This window comes from Prunus avium, chromosome 4, assembly GCF_965620075.1.
Source record: "Prunus avium chromosome 4, drPruAviu1.hap1.1, whole genome shotgun sequence".
Taxonomy (NCBI): Eukaryota; Viridiplantae; Streptophyta; class Magnoliopsida; order Rosales; family Rosaceae; genus Prunus; species Prunus avium.
The window spans coordinates 15572758-15595970 of NC_142287.1; the positions used below are offsets into that span (position 1 = coordinate 15572758).

At 37.5% G+C, this 23213-nt stretch overlaps 2 protein-coding genes across 2 annotated transcripts; both read right to left on the bottom strand.

Moving 5' to 3' along the window:
- Positions 1–1231: 1231 nt before the first annotated feature.
- Positions 1232–3758, bottom strand: LOC110750641 (deoxypodophyllotoxin synthase-like). The gene is made up of 3 exons (XM_021951004.2): positions 3313–3758; positions 2799–3123; positions 1232–1705 (listed from the first exon to the last, which is right to left on the bottom strand). Exons 1-3 carry the CDS (start codon positions 3684–3686, stop codon positions 1454–1456), a joined length of 951 nt encoding a protein of 316 aa, XP_021806696.1. The 5' UTR covers positions 3687–3758; the 3' UTR covers positions 1232–1453.
- A 16414-nt stretch (positions 3759–20172) lies between these two features.
- LOC110750738 (deoxypodophyllotoxin synthase-like) lies at positions 20173–22451 on the bottom strand. The gene is made up of 3 exons (XM_021951106.2): positions 21897–22451; positions 21354–21675; positions 20173–20692 (listed from the first exon to the last, which is right to left on the bottom strand). The coding sequence occupies exons 1-3, from the start codon at positions 22268–22270 to the stop codon at positions 20438–20440; spliced, it is 951 nt and encodes a 316-aa protein (XP_021806798.1). The 5' UTR covers positions 22271–22451; the 3' UTR covers positions 20173–20437.
- Between the last annotated feature and the right edge of the window lie 762 nt (positions 22452–23213).

Sequence of the window (23213 nt, forward strand, 5' to 3'; positions counted from 1 at the left end):
CCTTCTTGCAATAGTTGTCTTAGAGAGTCATTGGATGCTATTTTCATAAACCTAGAAAGATTGAAACCTAAAATAAGACTTATATGAATCTCTACCTTTTATTCTTGGTTCCGCTTCATGAGATTTTAGAAATTCCTACATTATGAATTCCCTTCAAATCCGTGTTCTTTTCTCAATAGCAGCACTATTTGAAAGTGAAGAACACGAAAGTTTGACTTTGTTTTTGGTTTTGAAAGCGATAAGATTTTATTAACACGAGGAAGATAACAAATAAAAAAATAATAAAAACCACCCACTGGGCCTTAAGGGCTCGTTTGGTACAAAGGACTGTCTTGACATGGACTATGATTAGGGACTGTCCTAGATTGGCTTGGCCTGGCCTAAAATGGATAACAATTGTCCTTCGTTTGGTGTATGTTTGGACTAGGACTAGATTTTTTTTATAAAAAAATTAAAATTTTTAAAAACATATTGAAATGAATTTAATATTATTTTTTTGACTTTTCTTCTCTCTCTGTATCCCATTCTTTTCTTCTTTCTCCCGCGACTGGTTTCTTCTTCCCCCATCCTCTCTCTCCTTCTCCTCTTCTTCTCTTCTTCTTCTCCATCCTCTCTCCTTTGCCTCTTCTTCCCAGTATATGTTTCTCTTTGGTTTTTTTTTTTGAAATTTTTTCTATTGGCTTTTTTTTTCCCCGAAAATTTTCTCTTTGCTTCTTCTGAATATACTCTGTCTGATCTACTTCTCCCTTTTCTTGCACAATCATCACTATCGTTCCCCTAAACCCTTGCACAATCGCTGTGTCCACAGCCTATAGTTCAAGCTGCGAAGTCGTTATCTCCAATCGGTGCTCGCCGAAACTGACTGGAACTGACCGCGATGCTGTATTGGGGTCACTGCATATGGCTGTGACGGCGGGGGTTTGGATCGGTTGCAGGTGCTTGGGTGGTCGGTGGTTGTGGAAGGCGCTTGGGTGGTCGATGGTTGCGGCAAGGGCTTGGCTGGTGCAAGCGCTTAGGTTGGGACTAGCTTGTCCCCCCTCTCCATGCGGGTCTCACTAAGAACACCTAAGGAGGTGTTTTTGGTGGGGCCAGTATTAACAGTCCCACTTAAAACTAAAACTAAGTGAAAACAAATATGGGATAAAAATTTGTCTAGTCCAGTCTAAGGTTAGAAGGTGTACCAAACAAGCCCTAAAAGATTAGGCAGTCGGTCTAACCAATGAAAATTTATATAAAATAGATGTAGTCAATACATTAGAATATACTAGCATCGCATTGAATCCCATAAAAATATACCAATCATTAGAAATAATAGCACGACGTGACACAGTTCCCGGAGGCCAAGGAAATTAAGACAGATTCCAAGCAACCGAGAACACATTTATTATGGATTATTATAAACATCAGCAACCATAATTTAGCACTGGAAGAAAAACCATCATAACTCTGCAAATTAAGCTTTGACACCGGCGAAGGCCTTGATAGGAGAGGGTTGCTTCTTTAGCTCAGGAGTAGTAGCATATTTTCGAATAAAGGCACGGCTGTCAAATGGGTTATAGAGGAGTGGGTGGCTTTCGTCCACTAATTCTTCTGGCACTTGGAAAATCCCGTTGTTGAAAGTAAACAGCCCAATTGAGTATCTTGTTTTGTTTCCGCAATGCTTCACTCGGTGATGGCAAGCTTTCACTCTGTCATTGCTCCACACCTAATTAATTTAATCAAACACCAAGTTGAACTTTCACATTAATTGACCGCAAATTTGGTTTTATATAACAAAATCAATATGCTTAATTAAGCAACCACGCTTGTAGAGCAGTTTATTTATTTATTGATGCTCTTCAATTTAAAAAATTATTATTAGTCTCTAAGTCAATGTCATTTTTCACTGAATTAGATCTCATTGACATATATATATATATATATATATATAGAGAGAGAGAGAGAGAGAGAGAGAGAGAGAGAGAGAGAGAGAGAGAGAAATTCTCCTATACGGACATAATTTCCTCCCCGTTTACATTGGAATTCACACAATAATAACTTGCGGTTATCTTGATGAGAGAATAATATATACATATATATATATATATATATATATATTATTTATTTGAGGATACCCTTTAGGGTCCTCTACAAATATTTTTTCAACATTCCAAACCATCTATTTTTTCAAGTCTACATTCATAGATCATCCTTGCAAAATATTAGACAAATCGAAAACCGTTTCGATATCCAATTGTGTCCTACAAAATCAATGAACACGGTTCTTCAAGAATGTACTAAAATTTCAATAATTCAACTGAGTGGTCAAATAATATCGGATTTAAGTATTTTTTGTAGAGATAATCTTTGAATAAGTATCTACAAAATAAACGGTTGAGATTAGTGAGATACAATATAGAGTGGGCTCTACAAGAGTGTCCCTCAAATAAAGCATATTTGAAGGATCCCAAGCTCTTTGTATATATATATATATATATATAAGAGATCTGGTTGTATAGAAAAAAAGCTATATATAGGCTTATAGCAGGACAGGTATATATATAGAGAGTCTTGTTTATTTATTTATATGTGTATTCTATTATAAATATTGTTCTATGAAAGTCGTATGCTTTAATTGACCAGGTACACAGGGCAAATTATATATGTATTTTTGGATGCCCTTAAGTTTAATTAAGTAAAAGAACCACCTCAATTTGCACACAAATATCAGAGACTTTTCGTAAGAAGTCAAGATCGATTAGATTAGTTCGTAACTTAAAAATTAAGCATAAAATTGTTAATTGAAATATGGGACCCACCTGCAATCCGTCACCCGCCATGAATACGAATTGTGAGGGTGCGCACTCAACATCAATCCAATCGCCTTCCTTGGTTTTGACCTCCAAGCCAGGGATATCATGCTGAACAACAATGGTGGTGAAGTTTATGTCTGTGTGGCTTGGAAACCTTAAGGTGGCATCGTTGTCCTCTGGTACTGTATATTTGATGAATCTAAGAAGGTGACCGTTGGAACTACCAACTGACTCGTACTGCTGCTTTCCAATCCCATAGCTTTCGAATATCAGTTGTTCAACTGTGCGTTCCAAATCTGCCAATAACTGCCCAAATGAATCTGTGGTTTCGCTGCTCCAAGACAAGAAAAAATTAGATTGAAGTTCGTACAATAAACAAGAAAATAAGAAATTAAACGAGTTGTGTTCTCTTGGTAAACTTATGTGGCCGATAAAATGTTTATATTGTCGTACTAATATGGACGAGCTATAGATAGTGAACATCGTGTGTTGAGGTATCGATAAATATAATTGAAATTACCAGAAGTTGGTCTTTCCTTCAGGCCACATGAGATTTTTGAACTTTTGAGTTTCCTGTGGGGATGTCACATTATCAATGCACAAGCTTTCATAGAGTGGCAGAAGGGGGTTTGGACCCATATGCCCACGATAAGGTTCTTCACCAACGTTCTGTACTTTGTTTTCTTTGGGAACCTCAAACAAATCTTTGGCCTGGGCGAAGATGCTGTTTAAAAGTTCCCCAGAAATTTTCTCATACTGTGCCACGAAACAGCCGTATTCTTCGAGGGCAAACCGGACTTGTTTGGCGGTGGACAGCCAAGAAGCTGAGCCAGGCTTCAAGTCTTCAATGGAGAAGTTGATGGTAGGAAGCGTAGGCTTCGTTAGGGAACCCATTTCACTAGAACTGGGATGTTTATGGAATATTTTTCTCTCTACTTGGTAAGCTGTTGCTGGCACAAGCTTGGAGAGAAAACTGATGGATGTGAAAAATGATAGGTTTCAAGGTCCTTTTATATTAGTTTTTCATGCGATCACTTGTTTTCCAAAAGAAATTAGGACAAAAACCAGAATAAATACTAGGTCAACCTTCAAGCACACCAATATCCTTTTTTTTGTTTTTTAAGGAAACTACAATTTTTCTTCTGATTGATAACTAACCTCTCAAACTACTTTCTCTTAAGGATACTAAACTAAATAAAAATAGTCAGTCTCCCCTTTACCGTAGATTTTCGAAACTCCATCCAATTTCTGTCGAATTAAAAATAAAAACTTTTTTTAAAAGAAAAAAATTAGTTGTGAATTAAGAGTATCTCTAATAGCCTCTTCAACAATTTTGAATGCTAAAATAGGCGAGCCACATCAACAAAACTCCATACACAGACTTGTCAAACTCAGTCACCAAAGCTGCAAGTGCAACCCCTTTCAGTCTCTTCAGGACTGACAAGTTGACATTGCCTCTTCAAAACATTTAATTTTGTTTTGAAAGGACAAAACCTACATTGAAAATGATAAAAACCTGCTCTTCTTTATTTTTGGGTTACATTGGGAGGGAGGAAAGAAACCATGAGGTTTCGATCCTGGGTGTCATGCAAGGGGGAAGGCGAAGAGCCCACAACCACTGTGTTAATCCCGTTCGACAAGACCTGCACTTTTTATTTTTAAATAATAAATACATAGACTTTCTTCACATTGTTTTTCGTATTTTTCCTTTATTTCTAATAATATTGTATTAATTAAATTGAAGAGCCTATTGAGACAAAAATTAACAAACAAATCTTTTCAAATTGCCAAATAAATTAATAACATTTAATTTAAAAAGTTTAATTTGCCAATACTCTAATAATTTCATTACATCTTTTTCTGTAAATATATAATGGTTAAGAACGTGCATATCGAAGCGAAATAATATTAAATCTATTGTGCGTTTTGTTGGTCATGTGTAGATTTCAAACTGGACGTTATTTGCAAGGAGACATATTAATTTTATTATATGTTTTATTGGTCACAGGCGGCGACATTTCAAACTCGTGTGTAATTTTCCGTTGTTGGTTTCTGGTTCACTGATTTCGTTTTATGTGGCTTCTCTATGTATTCTTTTTAGGGTCATGCTAGGGAGACCAACTTGGGAGACCAACTTGGGTACCAACTCTCTAATAGAGGTGGAGCCCACCAATACAATGGGTCCCACGCTCTATTAGAGAGTTGGTATCCCAAGTTGGTCTCCCAAGTTGGTCTCCCTAGCATTTTCCTTCTTTTTAACTCATCATTACTGCCGTCGTTCTCGCAAGCGTACGCTATTGTTGATTCAATGCAATATATTGTTCATTAAAAAACAATAAAAAAATATGTTAAGACAATAGACGAAATGAAATGGGATCCCGTAGCCAGTTCCAGTCAGATTTATCCAAAAAACAAAAACAAAAATGGGAATCGCCAGGGAAAAAAAACCACAAATTCATGAAACCTAAACAAGAAAGCCCCTAGACTCCCGTTTTTTTTATGTCAAACTACATAAACAAGAAAGCTAGTAATCAATATAATGAGGGCAGCTATTTACATGCTTTGTTTCATGGATAAAAATGTTGTACCCACAAGAAAACATTATCAACAAAGGAAAAAACAACAACAAGAAGGTAGCAATGTAATGTACCTTTTCTGTCTTTAGAACTAAGCTCAAATTTGAAGACCATCCCCAACTGAAACAAATCAACTACATTCAAAGGATCAATTCCTCTCTAAATTCATTGTTCACACTTAACCACTCAAGAGTATGGTTCAGAGGATTCATTACTCTGAAACCTAGAGTTCTCTTAACGAAAACCAAATGCTCTGATACTAAACTGTCACCCCTAGGCCTCGTCAATGGGCCGGGTTGGGCCAACCCAACCCAAAAGGTACTGGGCTTGGGTAGGGCTGGGCCGGGCTTTAAAAAGCGGAAGGAAATATAGGACTGAGTTGGGCTAGGCTTTTATCTTAAAATTAAAGCCCGAGCCTGCCCCATGGGCTGGGCTTCATGGATCACATCGAGCCGGGCCAAAATGGGCTATTTTTGAAAGTACAAAAAAAATAAAAACTTAACAAAAATAGATGATTTTCATTTAAAGTATGAAATTACAATTAAAAGTATAGTATGATACAAAAGTCTCGTACAAATAGTCTATTCAAGTCCCGTCCAAAGGAATAGTCTATTCAAGTCCATTCCAAGAAAATAGTCTATTCAAGTCCAATCCAAATTTATGCAAAAACAAAGTCTGATACAAATTAGAATTAAAGTCTTCCAAATAAAAAATACTTCAGCTTTGAATTGTCTCATTTTCAGATTCACTCTCAACCTCTTCACTGTTTGCCATCAAATCTGGTCTTAATGCTCTCATGTTCATTAATTCTTCGGCGCGTTGCTCATCTTCAATTGCATCTTGCATCCTTTAATTTGCTATTGAGAGTTTATTAGTTCTCTTTCATTGGGTTTAATACAAGGTTTCATTGCTCAGGGAGGTACTCCTATACTGGAGGAACCCTTAAATTGTTTGTGATTCTTGTTCTTTGTTCATCGTTTTAGTTTTTGTTATGGCTTAAAGTATAATAGGGAAGAAGGTGGGGATGACTTGAGATAGGTTTTTTACTTTGATTTTTTTAATATTTAATAAATAATACAATAATTTTTTACAAAGTATTAAGAAGGCTGTAAAAAATTTAATAAATGGAAGTAAACATTAAAGTCAATACATCAAATAAGGGTACATATAGAAAACAAAAGTTAGGTTGTTTGATGTATTAACACTACTACATTTTATTATTTGCGCGACGGTATTTTGCGCGGCGAAGGATTCTTCGTCACAAAAAAGAACCATGCACGAGGAAGAAAAAAAAGCTTAGCGCAAAAAAGTGCGACAAAAAAATTCGTTGCGCCGCGCAAACTAACTTAGCCCGACAAAAAAAATATCGTCGCATATAGCTACGAAAAAAAGGCGCGTAACCGTGTATTTGGCGGTAAACTTTGCACGACAATATTTATAGTCGCGCTAAGTTATATTGCACAACAACAACACGGGATCGTCGTGCAAAGAACACGCGGGAAAAAAAACACAGGGTTATCGTATTTGGCACCAAATAATTGCGCGATGATAAAATTGGTCGCGCATAGTGAAATGCGACGAATAAAAATGGTGTCGCGTGAGAAAAACGCTCCAAATACTTGCGGGACGGAACTATGCGCGACGAAATCATTTTACGACGTCGCGCAAAAATGGATGTCGGCACATCCATGCGCGCCGGATAAAAAAATTTTGCGGGACGACAAAGACGTTTGCGCAACAAAAAAGGTGCGACGCATTTATAGTTTTCATCATGCAAGGACATCATGACTTCACGCGACGAATAAAGTTATCTGTCGCGCAAAAGCTTCGTTCATTGGATATGGATTTTTTGTCGTTAGTGTAAAAGTATTACTGTAAATTCGTACTAACGCCATTAATTTTGTTGTATATAGGGATATTATATGTAATTAGCGATTGGTGAAGAATGATTGAGAAGGTATTTTCGTCTTTTCATAATATAAAAATATAAAATTAATTACATTATGTTTATATTGTATTGTGAAATTATATTTATATTATGTTGTTCAGTTATGCACGTTGATGTACGAAGTTAATTGAAATTAACTTTGTACATTTTGTTTTTAGTAAAACTTAGTTTCCCGTTCGAGGTTAGTTGGATTTCGCGCATGGATGCGTAAAGCGTGACTGCGGTCCAATTAATTCTTGAATTATCCCATTATTTTGACAGTTTGGGAATGCATAGTTGTTTTCCTCTTTTCGGCCGGGGCGCCCGACGAAAGGAACTTTTGGTCCTTCTTCTTTTTTGAGTGCAGGGCGTGCCACCACCAAGCCCCGAATTTGGGTTTGAATGGAATGTGAGTAGATGGATGCATTGTGTCCGAAATTTGACTTTAATCAAATGATTGTTCGGCCGAGCAAGGAACCTCCTCACGACCTAGGTTCTTTCACTACCTCAGGGTTAAGGCTTTATGTGAGCAACCAAATGATGTGGAGTGGGTGGAGATGAAGATTGAAGGTGAAATGTAATGAAACGGAGAATAAGTGCGTAAAGTAAAGGTGCTTAAACTTAAATATAATTTAAAGACAAATGCGTAAAGTAAAGTGCGAAAGATAAATAACATAAAGACGAGAATTAAAGTGCGATAAAATGAATCAAAGCAATAAATAAAACAAGAACGAAATGAAAGCGATAAGAACGATAAAGTAAAATGAACTTGAAATTAAACTTAATTGAAGTGCGATAACAATGAAAGGTAAAGCAATTGAAATAAACTTGAATTTAAATGACAAGACAATATAAATTGAACGAGAATTTAAACTTACACTAAGAAAATGAAGAACTCGCTATACTAGGTGCATGAAAAGTAAAATCCTACGTCTAGGAAAAGAAAAGTGCGAGATGAAAGATAAGTTTGTTTGTCTGATGTTGTCTCTCTTTGTCTTCGTTTGATGAGGTTTATATATGGCATTTGTCAGCCCATGGGCTGGCCATTGAATGGCCAAAGGTCAACTCCTTTAAAATTTCTTTCCTTCCAAAGGCCCCCTAAATCCGTAGGATTGCATTGATTGAAATGCTTGATTCTTCCTTGTTTTGGAACATTCGGAGTTATTATCAAATTCCTTCCTTGTGAGGCCTTTGTCACATGCATATAATCTTCCGAGAATCTTGGGCTTGAAATTGGTGGCTTAGAACTTCAATCTTTGGAATGGCATGATGATGCCCTTCATAATTTCCGAATTCGTGAAGCTCTAACATTGGTCTGCCTAATTCAAACTTTATATTCATTTATATATATATTTACACATATGGGCCCCCTATTATTGAAGTTGGTTGGCCGCATGCATGAATATATACCTTGGTCTGGGCCAACAGCTTGGGTTTTATAGTTCGTATGTATATAATATATATATATATAAGTCAGTCAATCCTCCAACTCAAAACCCCTTTTAGCCTAGTTTTGGAGACCAAACAAAGCTCCAGGCGCATTCAACCATTCGATAAAACCCGGGCGCATCTCCTTGGGCAACCCCGGCCGCTTCTCTTTGGGCAACAACAATCCGGCCGCAATTTTGATCTCCCAGCCCGGCTTCGTTCTCCATTGATGCCCGGCCGCTCACTTCCGTAACTAAGAAGCCCAACCGAATCTCCAACTCTAGCCTGGCCGTGCCCCGCGACTCAGAGCCCTTACTTCATCCGGCCGTGCCCTCTCTGTTCCTAGCCCAACCGCTATTCTTCTCGTGCCAATCTTTCCTAGCTCCATCCGGCTGCAAATTTGTGCAGCCCGAATTGCTACGGCCACTAAATTTCAACGGCTGCCCAATTCTGCAATTGAGAAGCCCGGCCGCATATCCTTGTCTGCCCGGCCAATTTTTGTGCTTTCAGAAATTGCCCAAGTTAGGTGGATTTCTACCACGCCTAAACAATAGTCATGTAACGTAATTTACGGCTACAGGATTAGGTATCGATTGTGGAGATTTCGGTGTCATCTCTTTACATTCTTCGGGTGGTACATAAGTATTTTATACCTACGGTACACCTCAAGAACTGTATCGAGATGCTGCCAAAATTCATCCATGTCAAAATCTAATCTCATGTAGCCGTAAATTACGTGACATGACTATACATTCCTGAATGAGATAAGGCCCTTACTGGAGGCATAAGGTGACATTATGAATTTGTACGAATACAACATGATTGTTGTATTGTGATTGTGGTTCCGGGAATAATGAGCAGGAGGTGGATACAGAATCCGAATAGGTGCGCAGACGAATACTTGGATGGAATCGAGGATTTTATTGACTTTGCACGGACACACAACCCAGGTGCAACTAGAATCCGGTGTCCTTGTAGGAGGTGTAACAACATGTTGTGGGAGAAAATTGAAAATGTTCGATTTCATTTAGTAAGGAATGGAATGATTGAGACATACATCACTTGGAACCATTACGGGGAACAATTAGACATTGCTTCGTCTTCAAGGGCCACAAGAGTGGACAATGTTGAGCCTATTGTAGATCCTAATTTACAAGTCATGGATATTATAAATGATGTTTTTCCATTTGCATCGACCAGCAGCAATCAGGAAGGGGAAAATGACGTGCCTACACCAATGGACAGTGCAGAGTTCAAACAGTATGAAAAACTGTTAAGAAATGCCAACCAAGAGTTATACCCAGGGTGCGAGAGCTTTTCCGTTCTAACGGCGATTGTGAAGCTAATGTACGGAAAAATAAAGTATTGTATGTCGAACTTGTGTTTCGATTACTTTTTTGGGGTTCTCAAGAGAATGCTTCCGATGAACAATTATTTGCCGAAAGATCACAGACAGGCGCAGAAGATGTTGAGTTGTCTTGGATTGGGTTATGAAAAAATCCACGATTGCAAAAATAATTGCATGTTATTCTACAAAGAGTATGAAACATTGGATACATGCCCTATATGCAATGAGTCGAGATTCAAACAGACCTCTCAGAATAGAATAACTAAGATTCCACAAAAAGTCATGCGTTATCTGCCCCTAAAACCAAGGTTTCAGGGATTGTATACTGCCACAGACATGAGATGGCATGAGAAAAAACGAGTAGACGACGATGTGATGCGGCATCCTGTAGATGGGGAGGCATGGAAAGAGTTCGATCGAACGTTCCCCGAGTTTGCTGTTGATCCCCAAAATGTTAGGTTAGGACTTGCCACTGACGGATTCAATCCGTACCGGGTTCTAAATCAACACCATAGCACTTGGCCGATTTTCATATTGCCATATAATTTGCCGCCTAGGAAATGCATGAAAAAAGAGTACATGATGATGACTGTTTTGATAACTGAGGATCCTGGCAGGTAAATCGATGTGTACTTAAGACCGTTTGTTGATGAGCTCAAAGATTTATGGACAAATAGTGTGCGCACGTACGATAAATTCACTGGGAAGATGTTCACTTTGCTAGCAGCAGTTATGTGGACTGTGAATGATTTTCCCGCATATGCAATGGTTTCCGGGTGGAGCACAAAGGGTTATATGGCATGCCCTGTATGCAAGGAAGATGTAACTTCTGGTTGGCACGCTGGAAAAGTTTGTTACCTTGGGCATCGAAGATGGTTGCCATGGGACCACGAGTGGCGGGAAAAGGATAAAGAGTTTGACTGGAACAAAGAGCGTCGCGCAAGACCTAGAGAATCGTCCGGTGATTAGATCTTGGAACAACTTAACCGTTTGAATTTTGCTTCGTTCGGGAAAACAGTAAGTCGGATCAGACCTTCTACACATTTGAACTGGACGCATAAGTCTATGTTCTATGAGCTCTCATATTGGTCGAAACTAAAATTGAGGCACAATCTGGACGTTATGCATGTTGAGAAAAATGTCTTCGACACATTGATAGGCACGATTCTAGATATCGAGGGCAAGACAAAGGACACGATCAAAGCTCGTCTTGATTTGGAAAGAATGGGCATACGAAGGGGTTTATGGATGAATAGAGACAGTGATAAAGCTAGAAGGGATCTTGCATTTTTCTCCATGAAACCGAATGACAAAAAAGAGTTTATCAAGTTTGTATTGTCAGTAAAGTTTCCTGACGGGTATGCTTCTAATATCGCACGTTGCGTGAATGTTGACGGGGTTAAATTTACTAGACTAAAGAGCCATGACTGCCATGTGTTTATGCAACGCCTACTTCCTGTGGGTATTCGACACTTGTTGTCGGAAGATGTTGTGAAGCCAATCATGTTGTTGTCTAGATTTTTTTCCCAACTGACGGCAAAGACGTTGTGAAAGACAGACATTCATCAGTTGTGCGATGACATTGTCCAAGTCCTATGCAAGTTTGAGATGATATTCCCTCCATGTTTCTTCACAAGTATGATCCATGTGATGGTTCACTTGCCAGAAGAGGCGTTGCTTGCTGGTCCTGTCAACTATAGCTGGATGTATCCAATAGAAAGGTATATCATGCTCATAATTTGTTTATGCATCATTATCCCACGCATGCTAATTTGTATTGTTTTATTTTGGCAGGCTTCTCGGAAAGCTGAAAAAAAGTGTCCGCAACAGGGCGAAGCCCGAATGATCAATTATAGAGGCTTGGGTTTAGTATGAGTCGCTTACTTTCTGTGGAATGTATTTAAAAGATGTGGACACGGCTTTCCATCGTCCTCAGCGCAATAATGAAGGAGGTATGAGAAATGAGAAACTTTCTGTTTTTGCCCAAAGTGCACAACCCTTTGGAGATCCTGTACGAGGAGAGTCGTTTTCGAGAAATGACATGGAGGTAGCGCATTGGTTTGTACTGAACAATTGTGATGAGATAATGGCATACTTAGCTGAGCATGAAGAGATGATGAAGCGAAAACATTCATCACATTTGTATGCCAAGAAACACCGTGAATTGTTTCCACATTGGTTTTTGGAATATGTAAGTTATAAGTCTTTTGTATTTGACATATATATTGTAGTTGTTAGCACCAAAACTGAACAGATGGAGATATGTGCAACTTACAAGTGATGTGGACAATCCTGGGATCGATTAAGTGGTTGACGCAGGTTCCTTCCTTCCTGGGATGGCGATCCTGAATCAAGAAGAGCCGAGGCTCGTGAGGTCTATGGCACCGGTGTGGTACCAGCCTAAGACCCTCGGATGCCGAAGTAAGTTTCTTTCTAAGAGCTTTTATACTGACGATGTATTTAGCATAAAAGTCAAGCTGAAAGTCTTACCCCTTGTCTATAGTGAATGGGCTTATTTATAGAGGGCATTTGGGATGCTCTTAGCACTTAGTTTCGATGTGGGACTCGTGGGAGGGTCTTCTGAGGTCGACACGAGTCTGTGGATATCTAGGCGGGGCCTTCGAGGTTCGCTCTACAGAATCGCCGATGCATGCCGATTGTAGGCTTTGCATGTTGATCGGTAGCCGATGCTGAATGTTCACTCATCGAGGCGATTGGGAGAGCTTACCATTCCACGTGTCACAGTATGAGTGTAGGGTCAGATATGGTACAAACAGTAGTATTTAATTTGCTAAAACTAACATGTGAATGTTTTTGTATAAAATTAGGTGAATAAGTTGAAATCATCGAATTCTCCCACTTACAGTGAAGAGTTATATAACTTGGCATTCGGCCCAATTAGCGCTGAATTGTTCTCGGTTTGTCATGTTAACGGCGTCAAGTTTTTGAGGATTGCACGAGATGACAAGTTGTGCATGCAAAACAGCGGTGTCCATGTCGGTGGAGGCGAAAGTACAGATCTAGATTTCTATGGAAAACTCACAATTGTCGTGCAATTGCTTTACAAAGACCGCTACCAAGTGATCATGTTTAAGTGTCGATGGTTTGATACGAATCCAAATAGGCAGGGAAGTGTTAAAATCGACCATGGCTTACTCTTGGTGAACATCAATAGAACTCGGTATGATGACGACCCTTACATTTTGGCAAACATGGCAACACAGATTGTGTATCTGGATGACCCTAAACCCGGAAGCGGTTGGAAAGTTGTTCAGAAGATGGATCAGAGGAACGTGTATGCTATACCAGAACTAGACCCAACTGACAACGACGTCGACAACGTCACTGACCAACGTTTAGAATGTTCAATGGAAAATGATGCGGAAACACTTCGAGATACAAATGTTATACAAGAACCGTTTCAGATACAAGGAGTTTCCTCAATTGAAATACTGATTCAATCAATTACAATTGACCTCGTTGATCCTCCGCGATACAATGTTGCAGTGGGCCCGAACAACGACAGTGATGTAGTTATGGAGGAGGAGGAGGAGGAGGATTGGGAGATTGAAAGTGATGATAGCGACGATAACGAAGGTTATTATAATTCAGATGATGAATAATGCAATTTATTTGTGACTTACTATGTTTTAGTAAATGTAATTATGTTAGTGTAAATATATTGGCAACTATGCTTTTTTTGAATATATGTACTTGTTATATCTAATTTCCATTTATATATATGTGGAGAAATAAAACGGAGTTAAATACATTTGGCTATACTTACTGAGAAGTTTAATGTAAAGAGCAATAAAATCAAGTCATTCATACTTTTTTAATTAAATTCTTTTACATTTAATTATGGCGTAAATGCAAATTATGAAAAAAGTACAAATGAATCTCGTGAATTTTAGAAATATAGTAAAATAAAAATATATATAACAAAAAAAAGCATAAACATTTTCAAATAATAGAAAAAAACCATTGCACGACGAATAATATATTGGCGTCGCTCAAGCACTTTTATGCGCGACGAGATCTGTCGTCGCGCAAGGGGTATCCCAAAAAATATGCAAAAAAAATATTCAAAATAGAAATAACCCTTGTGCGACGAGTAAAGATATATTCGTCGCACATAGACTGTTTGCGCGACGACGTTATTCGTCTCGCAGGAATTTTTTCCCAAAAAATCTGCAATTATTGTGAAATAATAGAAAAAATTGTAACCAATTGCATTTTCAGGTCAAAATATTACACTTTCAATCCGAGTACATTGGTCACCACCAAATCACATAGAAACTGAACAGAAACGCATGTTTATCTAGCTGGAGAGAACTGGGAAGACAAATGCAAGAAATATATTCTGAAACTAAAGATTTGTTCCTTCAACTTTAAAACACAACTTGAAGCTTTGAAACACATCACGTTCGCTTGCAAGAATGTAGATTTTCATACATTTGCATTTGAAAATGCAATTGGTTACAATTATTTCCACTATTTGACAAACACTTGTGGATTATTTGCAAAAAAAACTCTGATGTAATAGAAATAACCCTTGCCCAACGAAGTAAGAGAGTTTCGTCGCTCATACACTGTTTGAGCGACGAATAAAACAATCTCGTCGTGCAAAGTCTTTAAAAGTAAATAATATAAATAATTTGTTTTTTTCAATTTCTGTATGACTTTGCGCGACGCAATAATATAACTCTTTGACGATGTTTGTCGCGCAAAGTCTTCACAAAATTAATTTAAAAAATTAATTTTTTACAGTATTTGTATGAGTTTTATAGTATTTGTATGAGTTTGCGCGACGAATTAGATTAACTTTTAGTAGAAATCGTCGCGCAAACTTGTCATAGACGAAACTAATATTTCGTCCCCTAAACCAATGTTTTTTTTGTTTTTTATTTTGTATGCATAACAATTAAGAAATTAAACGGAGTATCCATTACTGTAAATATTTTAAAATGAACATCAATTTCAGTCATTGTATTCATATCGGGTCAAGGTGTGTAGACGTAAAAAAATCATCAAAATTGGAGTTAAAATAACTGTTAAATTGTGATTTTTCGTTTATAACCGTCGAAAATTTTGGTCCCGTTACATCATCTATGAATGTATATTTTTTCCAATTTTTGGCATGTACCATCTCTAAGTATAAACAAACAAGTTTGTCGGTTGGATCGTTGAAACTAGTTTCGTAGAATGCGTATGTCATCAAAACTATATATTCACAAAAATGAAGAGTTTTTGTATACTTTTGTTAAATATAACATAAGATTTTGTGGTATCCACTAGTGTAAATATTTTTAAATGAAGATCAAATTCAGTCATTGTATTCATATATGGTAAAGGAGTGCACCCGTAAAAAATCATCAAAATCGGAATTAAAAAAACTGTTAAATCGTGATTTTTAGTTTATAACCGTCGAAAATTTTGGTCCCGTTACATCATCTATGAATGTATATTTTTTTTCAATTTTTGGCATGTACGATCTCTAAGTATAAACAAACAAGTTTGACGGTTGGATCGGTGAAACTAGTATCGTAGAATGCGTAGGCCCATTAAAACAATATATTCACTAATATTTCCATGCTTTTATACTGTTCACTTTTTATAACTTTAAAAAAGACCTGCGCGACGAACTTATCACTTTTCCGTCGCGCTATGTTACAATTCTCCAGGGTTTAGGGTGTGGGCGACGTGGGAAATATATTTTGTCGCGCAAGTCCTCAAAATTTTGGCGGTTCATATCCCGCCTATTAAAAAGTCTTTGAGCGACGCCGTTATTTTTCTCCGTCGCGCAAAGTGTGATATTTTAACTTTGCGCGACAGATTTTGTATTCGTCGCGCAAGTCCACAAACATTTTTTTTTTAAAACGCACAGTTTTGTTATGTCTTCAACCTCTCTCATCCTTCGAACCCTAAAAGTCGCAGCCGCTCTCTCTCCTTCATCCCCTCTCATCCCTCTCAGTCCCTCTCTCCTCCGTCCCCTCTCATCCCTCTCAGTCCCTCGCTCCTCCGTCTCCTCTCATCCCTGTCAGACGACGGCCCCTCTCTCTCTCTCTCGCTCGCCACCACCGGACTTGCGTGCTCTCCGGTCTCCCTCGAAACCCACTCAGTAAAATTCCCAACTCTAGCCTCGATTAATAATTTCAACTGTGAATTTTTATTTCTGAAATTTGTGGATTAAGTTTGGAATTGTATATTTGTATATTTGGATTTTTGTATATTTGTTTTGCTGTTTCAATTTCTATATTTATTTTGTAAGTGTTTAATAAATTGCTTAGTCTGATGGTTGGTTAGGAAGCCTATGTTTCAATTTCCTTTTTGTATTGGATTTTTATTTTTGATTTCAAATTTGATTGGAAGTGTTGAAATTGCATTGTGGTGTTGGATTTGTGATTTTGTAAGTGTATTGCTGTTAGATTTCAGATTTGATTGGAGCACAATATTCTGTTTTTTGTATTTCGATTACTTTTCGAGGGCTTTAAAATATGTGCTACTAAACAATTTTTTTTTTTTTTGCTTTGTTGAGATGAATATATGATTTTTGTGGTCCGTGTATCGTGCTCGTATCTCTACACTGTGTATATGCCAACAACTTTGGTAGCTTGTTTAATAAACATGCTATAGTTTACTTGTTTTTTATGATTTTCATTAGGAGGTTTATCTATTCAACTTTTTTTTTTTAATCACATACCGACTCTTGAAAATTTGGGCAGCAATTTGATTTTTCTATATTATGTGCTTCTATTTTTTTTATTTTTTTTATAAAGAATACATGTTTTTGTTTTTTTTATATAAGAATATATGTTTCTGTTTTGTTTGCTTTCAAAAATGTGCTTTTAGTTTTATACAAGTTGACATATATTGAAGCTAATGAATCAAGATTATTGATATGCATCAAAATCACTTTCTTTTGTGCTCCCAAAACTTGAAAACCATAAAAGACTGCTAGTAAATGCATTTGGGCCAATGTCATTGCCCCTTTTCCCTTATTACCCTCTCCAAACCATACTTAATAAATCTAATTTCGGTGTCTCGTTTATACTTTCATGCCTTCAAGTAAAACTCAATTCGAAAAAAGTTTTCTTGATTGCTTTTTTTATTTATTGCTACATGATATTGGAACATTTTAATCTTGAGTTTTTGCATTTCAATTGTTGGTATTGGTGAATGAATATGTTTAATTTTGAATTTGTTCTTGATTAGTTGTTGAGGTTTTTTTTTTTTTTTTTAAATTTTTTTTGGCCAAGGATGTTTTAATTTTAAGAGCTTATCAATTGTGCAGATGTCAGACCTTATCAGAAGTCATAAGACGGTGACGACTTCACATATGCCTCCACCGACTACGACGTCAGCTGCCACTGCTCCAACACAGTTGCACGACATGCTAGTTTTTTCCAGCATCTCCCATGCACCGGCGTCATCAGAGTCATCAGTGGCGCAACCTGTTAGCGCCAGGAGGCGTCATCGCCCTCCCAACACGACCGACACCACTTCGACCTCCGCTGTTGGTGCGTCGGAGTCTCAAGCAGGTAAAGATTTCCTTCAACTACAGATGTTTCGTACCAAGATTTTAGTACGATTTGTTATTTAACGTTAATTTTATATTTCTTTGCAGCCAAGAAGAACACCCGGGGACCTTGTCGCCAGTTGAAGACGGCGAAGGTCACTCGGGTGACCAACACTCGTATAGACGAGGTGTAGATGGAGGTGCGTGGACAGCTGTCGATATATATCCTACCTTTTAATTGTTTTCCCTTCAAATTTTATATATTTCTAAAACTTAATGTATGTAATTAATTTATTGCAGATGAACTACAATTTAGAGAACCTCGACGACGAGTTGTTGGCGTACATCAACAGACTCTTTGCTGAGAGGTACAAGCAGTCGAAGAGCGACCTACACCACCATTTTCAGGCATATGATGATCCGCAGGTCGCTCTTCAGGAGGGTTGCCCGAAGGAGCTTGAGGGGCGGGATGATAGTTGGGAGTGGCTCTGTGGTCATTTTCAGGGGCCCGATTATGTGGTATTTTTTTATACTAAGTTGAAAATTATTACACGTTTCTTACTAATGTTTATTTAATTTTTTATATTTCATTTGAATTTCAACTAATACGTTTTATTTTTTGTATAACAGAAGATGGCCAAAGCAAATAAGGGCAATAGGGAGAAGAAAACTCTTCTCCACCATTCAGGTTCCAGGCCCTTCACCTATATGATGGAGGCGTGGTGGCGGGTAATAATAAAGTCGTTTTTATTTAATTTTTAATATGTCATTAATATTAATTTGTTCTCTTGTTCAATTTAGGGGGGGTCCAAATTCCCAAAGATTGACGCCTTTGGCGATGTTTATGTTCCACCTGGGAATGAGTTGGCGGAGTCCCTTCATGTAAGTAGCCTTTAATTTTAATTATTATCTTACGCATTCAAGTTTCATGGTTATTATATGAATGTTTTAATTAATATTTTATGTTATGTTAAACAGACGACCATGATGGAGAAGTGCCAGTTGGTTCTTTAGGAGTCCGCCTCCCAGCTTCCTCCCGATACGACGCTCGAGTCCATGGCTCCTCCACAGGATGCGGGGTTTCAGATCTTGACGGAAACCTTGGATCAGACTCTCGGGAGGTGGCTAGGGACATATTGTCGAGGGATGGGGAATGCCCGGCGGCGGGACCCTAGACCCCATTCATCGTCGCAGTCAAATAGTGCTTTGACAGCAAAGGTGGCCCAGCTTGAAGCCCGGATGTCCCAGATGGATCAGTTTCTACAGTCCCTCACCCATTCCGGCATTCACGTACCGTCTTTTGTTCCCCCGTCCACCTCTGAGCCCATCCAACCCGAGCATGGCCACCAAACCTCTGCCCCTGTCCACAATATCCAGACCTCCAAGCCGCATTTGCCAGATGACCAAGTTGATTTTCAAACATTGTTTGATTAGTTTTTTACTTTCTTAATTACGTTTTAAACATTTCTCTTGTACTATACATTTATATTATGTTATAAATAAAAAAAAATTCTCTTCATTACATTTTTTTTATTGTAATTTCATTTAATTATAAAAATAAAAAAACCAAAAAAAATTTTTCAGAAAAAAAAAATAAAAAAATTCATTACTTATTTTTGCGCAAAATCACTTTTTACATGAAATTATAGATAACGAGTCATCTTCTTGACTTGACAATGTCCCCTCGCCTCTTTTTCTACGAGTATAGTTCTTCCCTATGGCACCAATTCCTGGTCCTGCCCGCCTACTGCCATGGTAGGGTAAGTAAAAGCAGGTGAGTGGTTGAATGGTAGGGTAAGTAATGTAAGTTGAAAAAACGTTGGTGAGTTTTATATTTTATCCATTTTGTAAACCAAGCCAGGAATCCAAAGCTAAGTTTTATATTTTATCCATTTTGTAAAAGCATGTGAGCATTTTGTCGGCTAGACATGCTTTGTTTATTAGCTCAATGAGCTACTTTTGTATTACTCTAGGAGACATGCTTTCCGTAGAGTACCCAAATCAGTTCAATGAGCTACTTCAGTTCTCTACATTTTTTGAGTTTCATATCGGGATATTATCGATAATATCTCGATATATTGACCAAATCATTCATAAAAGTGTTGAAAATATCTTTCCGATATTATCGGGATAATATCGGGATAATATCGATATATTGACGATAACTATATGGTTAGTTGTTAAAATATCGGACCCCCAAAAATCAGATATTATCGGGATAATATCGGGGATATTATCGATATTTAAGACCATGCTTACAACGACTGCCTGTTCGTTTGCGCGACGGAAAATATGTCGTCCCTGAACTGTTGGTGCAACGAAGGACTTTGCGCGACGACAAAAAAAAAATCTGTTGCGCAAAGTCTTTCTTCACCATCATTGTGCAACGGATTTTGCACGACGACATATCTGTCGCGCTGTTATTTGTGCGACTTCTTCGAGCTTTGCGCGATCAATTATTCTTCGTCGCGCAAACTGTAAAATGTAGTAGTGTAATGGCATTGTTTTAAGTGTAAAGAAAATGACACATGTAATGGGGTAAAGGGTGAAGATCCGAAAGAGAAGGATAGAGAGAAGGTTGCTAGCATTCCCCTCTTTTTTATAATTTTTCGTTCAAGACTTTATATATTTTAGGAGGCTCTCTTATTATTTTGGTACAGGACCCCTAAAATCTCAGAGCCGCCGCTAAGTTTATCATGCAATAATTCTCATAGTTGAAGAAAATTAAAGTTGAACTAACATATAATTACAACATTGCCTTTGGAGTATTCTCCTTGGAAAGGAAGAAGCCACCAAATTCCACATACACTTATTTCACCATACCGCCACTTTAAACTGTAGAATTTGCTAAATTTCAAGACCAACACCGCAATAGGCCTTGATAGGAGACTTTGCATTTTTGGCCTCAGCCGTTGTATAAAACCTTATAAACCCTCGACTATCAAATGGGTTATAGAGCAGTGGGTGGCTGTCATCCACTAGTTCTTGCGGTACTTGCAACACCCCATTGTTGAATGTAAACATCCCAAGTGAGTATCTTATCTTGTCCCCACAATCCTTCACTCGATGGTGGCAAGCTTTTATTCTGTCGTTACTCCATACCTAATTAAACCAAGTCCAAAAAGAAAATATTATATCGTGGTATGATGAGCAAAATTTTGTTTAAGGTTTAGAAAATTGCCCTTGTATATATATCAACAAGCACGAATACATATATGTATGGAGCAAATTATTTATTAGTTTATTTTGATGCTCTTTAATTTGAAGCAAAGCCCAACTTGGACATATATATATAGAGAGAACATCTAAAGATCCGGTTTAATTTTTAAAAAAAGTAATTAACCAATTTAGGGCTTGTTTGATAACCATTTCAATTTTAATTTTTAGTTTTCATTTTTTGTGCTAAAATATAGAGGAAAATTAGAGCGAAATGGGAGTGAGGATGAGATTGCAAAGTTGATGAAAAGGAAGGATGGGAAGGAGGAGTAACAAAAGTAAAAACAAAAACTTGAAAGTGAAAACAATTTCAAATAGATTTCAGTTTTTAGTTTTTGTTTTCACTTTTGTTACTCCTCCCTCTCTTCTTCTCTCTCAATCTCATCTCCACTCTCATTATTCTCACTTCCATTCTCCATCTTTTTCCTCTATACTCTAGCACAAAAAGTGAAAACTAAAAATTAAAATTGAAATGGTTATCAAACGTGCCCCTTAGCTATCTTAGGTACGTAGTATTTTGTAATTAAAAATAAAGTATGGGACCCACCTGCAATCCGTCCCCGGCCATGAACAAGAACTGTGAAGGTGCCGACTCAATGCTAATCCAATCACCTTCCTTTGTTTGGACCTCCAACCCACCAACATCGTGCTGAACAACAATGGTGGCAAAGTTCTTGTCTGTATGGCTCGCAAACCTTAAGGTGGCATCAGTTTCCTTTACTGTATTATATTTGAGGAACCTAAGAAGTTGACTGTTGTAGCTAGCAACAGACTCGTACTGCTTTGCTGCCTCAAAGCTTTCAAACAGCATTTGTTCCACTGTGTGCTCCAAGCCTACTAATAACTCGGCAAATGAATCTATGATCTCACTGTCCAAAACAAGAAAATAGAAATTAAGTGCGTGTTATAAAAAATTTAAGGATTTTGTTAAATGAGTAACGATATTTCGAGATTTAAGTTGTCAGTCAAATGTATATGTTGCAGTGTAAATTTAAACCAATTTCGAGTAAGAATCCGGCAACATATAGAATATAAGTACGACAAGAGAATATTACGCTTTAACATTTAATAGTATAAAAAGGGGAATTACCAAAAGTTGTTCTTGCCATCGGGCCACATAAGTTGTCTGAATTTATGAGTTTCTTGTGGGGACGTGACATTGTCGATGGCCAAGCCTTCATAGAGAGACATGAGAGGGTTTGGCCCAATATACCCACGATATGGTTCCTCACTTGTGTTCTTTATTTTGTTTTCAATTGGAACCTCAAACAGATCTTTGGTCTGGCCAAAGATTTTGTCTACAAGTTGTGCAGAAACTTTATCATAAAACGCCACGAAACAGCCGTATTCTTCGAGTGCATACCGGACTTGTTTGGAGGTGGACAGCCAAGAACTTGAGCCAGGCTTCAAGTCTTCAATGGAAAAATTGATGGTAGGAAGCTTAGGAGGTGATCGGGAGCCCATTTCACTAAGACTGGGATTATGCGATATTTTTCTTTTACTATCACTTGCTTTGAGAGAAAACTGATGGCTTTGCAAAAGGAAGCATTTACATGCTACTTTTTATAGTGGTCATAGGCATTTTCTCCGAAGAAATTTTTATGAAGAAAATAAAAGGACACAAGAAATATGAACAGTAGCTTTAGGCTTAAGCTTTCTATAGTGGTTTGTGGTTATATGCATTTTATCCTAAGAAAAAAAAAATGTACACAAGAAATATGAATGGTAGCTTTAGCTTAAGGACGTGAATATTTCGGGGATAATAATTTATTTATTATTTATTTATAATATTTGTTGTTCACAGGTGTCGAAGTCTCAAGTCTTGGATGGAGAAATTAACTTGATAAATTCCATGGTTGGTCCTAAACCCTAAACAATTTTTTGATTTTTTGATAAAGGAGTATTCTAAATTACTCTAATTTACGAAAGAATAGAATCAAACTCAAATGTAAAAGAAGAAACATACTGTATTAGTCGACTGACCTAAATGGAATAAACTCATTGGGAAGCTTCCTAAATCATAAAGCACATGCATCGTTTTTTTATCGGTGGGACAAATCAAACATAATGCGCCCTAATTGATTCTTGTCGGTTGGTGCTCGTGGAAATTCTATGAGCCCCCCCTTCTAGAATCAGTGTCTCTGTATTTGAAATTGATGTCTTCCCAAGTCTCGTGTTTGTCTATGCAGCAGGAACACTTCTGCTTAGACAGGCCTTAGTCAGTGTGCACGTTGCTAGAATTGTTAGATTGCAGATGCAAAAATATAAATATCAGTTTGAAAAATACATAAATATTCAACACTTTTCTATTAAAGTTAAATACTTTTCAGTTTTTCACGTACTGATTTTTTGAAAGGGGGCCACATACTTAAATTAACAAGCTTCCTATTAGTGTATTAATAAAAAA